Consider the following 5,430-nt stretch of genomic DNA (forward strand, 5'->3'; position numbering starts at 1 on the left):
TCAGCCATGGCTAACTTGAACAATCCACTAAGAAGAAGACATAGATGATTGAGAAGTGTTATGCGATCCATGTCACCAAATCCTGTCGCTTGTTTTAATTCCACTTCTACATGTTTTAGCATCAAAAACTCTATCAAAGGCAGAGAAACATATATTTTAACACCTATATATACAAGTTGGCTTATTTTCAGAGTTCAGACCATTTTTAGGTATACAGAATTGTTTGATGGCTTAATTTGCAACTTTCCTTTTTGTCACCTATAGATGTTCGAAGAGATACTGCACATACCCCTCCCTAATTAGGGAGTATCAGATTCATTAGTTTACATTATATATCATGCATGTTTTGTGATGTGAGATACTATAGTTGTCTCAAAGTTTTAGTGAAGTTGTACTTTTAAGTCAAGTGATTTAAGTTTAAACTGATCTATTCAGTTTTCATCGAGCGAAAAAATAGTCTGCTTATGTTGATTTCATGCTCATTGTATTTGTTGTCTATTCTAAGATACTTTCATCGTTGAGTGATTTTGATTTCTATTATTTTCAGTAAGTGCGGGATGAAAATGGAGCTGCATGCAGTGGTTAAAGGGGCAGAGAAGAGAGTACATGATGCTTTCATTGATATTTTCAGTAAGTCAAATAATATGGATGTTGAATGAAAATGGAAGGAATGATGGAAGCTTGGTGCATGCGCTTTACACCTTTGGTGCTGCAGTGCGCAGTAGCAAAGGTTGAAATCCAAGACAAATATACATCTTTCATGCACCTTGAATCTTATTTACACAATCTCTGCTTGATTTCATCAGAATTAACCGAATGTGTTTTCACTGCTGTAGGTCATGTAGAGGAAACCATCTTCATCTTTGTTTTCCTCGTAGATAGCCGACATCATAGCAGCTGTAATACCACAAACCCAAATACGCGTTCAGGAATAGGGACCGACATGGTATGTATAGTATACATGACACATTTTTGGAGTAGTATTCTCACCAGTGGGTGGCAAAATGTTCTTCACAAATATAAATATGGCCTTCTCCGCACTGAGCTTAATCCTCTTCCGGACTACATAAACAAACTGCCCAACCGTCAAATCAGCAGGAACCAGATACCTGTTTCCATCATTGACCATTACAAGAAGCCAATCCACTGAGATTATGAACTATACAAAGAATGTTTTACAGATACTGAAAAAAAAAATAAAGTTGATAACATATCAGCTTCAATCAAGCACTAGTTCTTCTCAATTCCTTTATAACTTGTTTTCCCATTAACTACTTTAACTGTTTGGTATAGCTACGAGAAAAAAAATATAGTATCAACATATCAGGCGAGAATCTGTGATGGTAAGTATGGTTAAGTTTAAGATCAACAATGCATAACTTGTCTGTGGACTACAGGAATCTCACACAGAATGAAAAAAAATCTCGGCTGGCCGCACAAAATAATATAAAAATTAAAACTTCTCGGTTTGGTGACTTTGGTCACATCAGTAACTGAAGATAACCCACCTGTAAATACATATACTCAACACATACAAGTGCTCAAACGTGTATTCTTATGACATAATGAACTTACAGAAGTATGTCTACACAGTTGCAAGTGTTAAAAGAAAGACATTTTTCGAAACAATAACATTCTGAAAAATTGCAGGGTGCCAGAAAGCAAGGCACACAAAAACACACTAATGCAGAGCTGATCTTTTGCGAGACAGTCGCATATAGGTTTTACACGACAAAATGAATCCGAGCCGTCACAAATGTGGTCCTTGAATTAGATGACTGACACAGTCCTTCCCCACTCTCTCTCTCTCTCTCTCTCTCTCTCTCTCTCTCTCTCTCTCTCCTGCCCAACCACACTCTCTCTCTCCACTGCTTCCCTCCCCCTCCTCCTCGTCAGAGACCCCAACCAAGACAAGATTGGGACGCGGATCTCCAATGAAAGCATCACAAACCAATGACCAAATCATAAAAATCCGAAACATGAAGATTTGATTGGTTTGAATAAGGCAAGGTTACCTGCCAAAAGTTTTAGCATCCCTACCACACCAGAAAAGGTTTCATTTAAGAATATTTCAATGGTGTTGGTGAAAATTTAGGCAGTGGTTTGGTGGCGGTTGTAGTGCTTTTTTGGAGTTAGGATGGTGGTGGGGTGGAGGGCAAGGATGATTTTCTCGCTTGTTCTTTTGTTTGGGGTTTCCAACAAGGAAGATGGAAAGAGAGGTAAGAGGTGGAGAGGAGGATAGAGTGTGGTGGGGCAGAAGCGAGAGGCGAATGAAATTAAAGAAAATAAAAATATTTTCCTTGGTACACATGTCAGTCATCTAATTCAAGCACCACTTCTGCTTTCTACGGACAACTCGGATTAATTTTTTAGCGTAAAATCTATGAAAATTGCAGTCGCGCAAAAGATCAGCTCTGTATATGAACTTCAAAAAGACAACCTTCTAAACATTGGAGAATGCTAGTAAGCAAGTCAGAATGAAGCCTTGACCTTACCAAAGAAGTGTGTGCATGTGTCTTTCTCTCTCACTCATCACATTCTTGAAATTGAAAACCTTTTGGAAAATTACATAACTCAATCAAGAAAGCCTCAAGGAGTAATCAACAAAACAGGAAGAAACATGATTAAGAACAGACAAGATACAAAGAGCATATGAAATACAAACGGAGACTGACTTTTTCTTGTCAATGTCTGGTATGTCACTTCTTTCAGCCTTCTCCACAATTACCTATATAAACACAATTAAAGAAGAATACGAAAACACATAATTAAAGAACCACATACGACATGAAGCACATGAAAAAGGATCTTAAAAGTGTTATTACAAGGCACTGCAGTTCAAGTCCAAGGCTAAATGAGTTCTGCATGTGCTATTTTTGCAACGTTCAAGGGTAAAAACATTTTTTTTGGATTTAATATTTGCATTAATTAACATTTTAAGAAGTTATATTTGATAATTTTCAAGAAAGAAGTTAAATTTGATAAATTTCGAGAAAGAAGTTAAATTTGATAAATCACATTGTGCTTAGGCTCTACAAGGCCTTAGCTTCTAACTGAACAATTCAGCCTTCTTAACACGGCCTCTTCATGAACTAGAAATGATACTCAATAGTCAATATTCATACCGGAATTCTGTCAGGATACTTCTCCCTGATCCGAGCAGCTTCTGCCTGCCTCCTCTCTGGCACAAAATAAGTTAAAATAGAGAATAAGGAACAAACAAATAACCAGCTGGCCTAGATATACTGGAAGATGTAAGAAACATAGTTTGATGCTGCCTTTCCATGACCATTCCTACACATCCAAAGTTAAATAGTTTGGCAAGCAACACCATGAGTGGTTAGTTACTTCGATACGCTTCCATTTTCATTCGCAGGCTCCAACTACTATTCATTTTCACCTGCTCAATATTCTTTGCTTAATTCTCATGCATGACTCCACTACTACTAATTTAGTAAATCAAGAAAAAAGAACGTCGCACAAAGTATAATTACAATTTACAATCAAAACAGAAATGTCTAGATCAATTCAATCACATAACCACAAGTAATGAACATATGTTGGGAGAGAAAACTATCATCCCAATCAAATCTTAAAACAGCAACAACCCAGATCATATAACTCACAATTATACAGAGGAAGAACAAGAATTGGGGAAAAGAACTGAATTTCACACAAAACCCAAATCAAAGCATTTATCTTAAACCTAATTGAATAAAGAATACAACTTTTAAATCTTTGGTTCCACTATTAGGGAAATTGCAAGATACACATCGATCAATAAAATTCAGGGTCACTCAAGATCAATCACAATCCCATCAGTACACAAAACATAAAATACTTGTGTGTTTGTGTGTTAGAGAGAGAGAGAACCGAGTGGGTGTTCGAGCTTGAAGGAGCTTTTGGCCATGGAGGATTAGCTTTGACTGTTTCTGTAGCACTTCTGAGTTCCGATCAACCACAGAAAATGAAACAAATTACAGTTTCTGATCGAAAACGAGGGTAATAAAAAAATTACAAAAGAAAAAAGCCCCTTTCTTTATTATAAACTTGTTACCAGAATATCTTGTGAAGAATAAGAAAGGAACAAAATTTGGGAAAGAACGAGAGAGATGAGAGAAACGTTGAGAATTGGGAAGCTAAGATGATAATACTCAATGGAGTCAGAGTGTGACTAGACAACTACTTTTTCCTAGTCATCAGGAAGAGTTATTCTCCGAAGGAAAGAAATCGGCTGCTGAAGAATTCAGCAGCCGGTTCTGTTTACAATTAATCCGCATAGACACGTGTACAAGTTTTTTATTAAAAAATCAAAACTTACACATGTGTTCATCACGGATTGGTTGTAAACATAACCGGCTGCTGAATTTACAGCAGCCAAGTTGTGTTTTTCTCCGAATTCTGACCTGAATTTGTAAAGAGTTACCATTTTTTTTTAATTTTAATTTTAATCAATTACTTATCTAAATTTTTATAATTGGTTAATTTTCTTTTAGAATTTTACTTTTACTCCTGAACTTTTAAAATTGACCAATCTTTCTCTTGAACTTTAATTTTAGATGATTAGCCCCGAACGTTTGTCATTGCCAGTCTCTAGTATTGATTTTGTTGAGATGAGTAATTACTCTTTTTATTTGAATTTGGGTCATGAATTGAAATAGGTGAACCAAAATAGTCACGTGAATCAAGTAAGGCTAATAAATTGGCACCACAACCCCAACATGTTGCTGAAAAAGTAAGGGACAAGGATTGTCTGCCCTCCACTTCCGGTGCCCTTCCCGTGCCCTCCTGTTTTGTGTGGTCACAGTTAAGTCACATCAACATTTTATATTATTTTTTTTATAGATATAATAAGACAAAATGAATAGTAATATAAAATGTTGATGTGGCTTAACCGTGACCACACAAACAGGAGGGCACGGGGAGGGCACTGGAAGTGGAGGGCAGACAATCCTTGTCCAAAAGTAAGACCATAGAAAAGATTCATAGTTGTCCACATTAGGGATAGAGTTCAAACAAAAACTGTACGGAGTGAATTAGAGCAAAAGAAGAAATAAATGTTATCCATATTGGGGAAAAAATTATATTTTTGCCCTCAGATTATTGTCATGTGCCATGCACGTGACCAAGATAGATGAAAAATTCCAAAATCTAACACTGGGGAAATTGGCTAATTATAGAAGTTCAGTGGTTAACTGGTTAAAATTAACTTTTAGGGAGAAATTGACCACTTATAAAAGTTTAAGGGCTATTTGGCCAAAATTAAAGTTTAGGGCAAAAACTGGTAGCTCCTTATAAGTTCGGGGAGGGAATCAACAAATACCTCTATGAGGCAAACCAAATTTCTTCACCTTTTCACTCTTACTGATTCTTCTTCAACGTCATGTGGCCCAATAGAAAACTGGTTCAGTTCTACTTGAACTAGGCCGG

The 5,430-nt window shown here is 36.5% G+C and overlaps 1 protein-coding gene across 1 annotated transcript; it reads right to left on the minus strand.

Moving 5' to 3' along the window:
* Positions 1–599: 599 nt before the first annotated feature.
* On the minus strand, positions 600–4,270 carry LOC103413192 (autophagy-related protein 8C-like). Its single transcript, XM_008351678.4, has 5 exons — positions 3,874–4,270; positions 3,126–3,181; positions 2,676–2,728; positions 991–1,109; positions 600–897 (listed from the first exon to the last, which is right to left on the minus strand). The coding sequence occupies exons 1-5, from the start codon at positions 3,908–3,910 to the stop codon at positions 809–811; spliced, it is 354 nt and encodes a 117-aa protein (XP_008349900.1). The 5' UTR covers positions 3,911–4,270; the 3' UTR covers positions 600–808.
* Between the last annotated feature and the right edge of the window lie 1,160 nt (positions 4,271–5,430).

Source organism: Malus domestica, chromosome 11 (genome assembly GCF_042453785.1).
Source record: "Malus domestica chromosome 11, GDT2T_hap1".
NCBI lineage: Eukaryota > Viridiplantae > Streptophyta > Magnoliopsida > Rosales > Rosaceae > Malus > Malus domestica.

Excerpts from the sequence above, each read along its gene's own strand:
- LOC103413192 (XM_008351678.4), bottom strand. The coding sequence starts at position 3,910 with ATGGCCAAAAGCTCCTTCAAGCTCGAACACCCACTCG. Across the intron at positions 3,182-3,873 it reads CAAGCTCGAACACCCACTCG|AGAGGAGGCAGGCAGAAGCT; the intron begins GTTCTCTCTCTC and ends ATTTTGTGCCAG. Across the intron at positions 1,110-2,675 it reads CCAGACATTGACAAGAAAAA|GTATCTGGTTCCTGCTGATT; the intron begins GTCAGTCTCCGT and ends TGATGGAAACAG.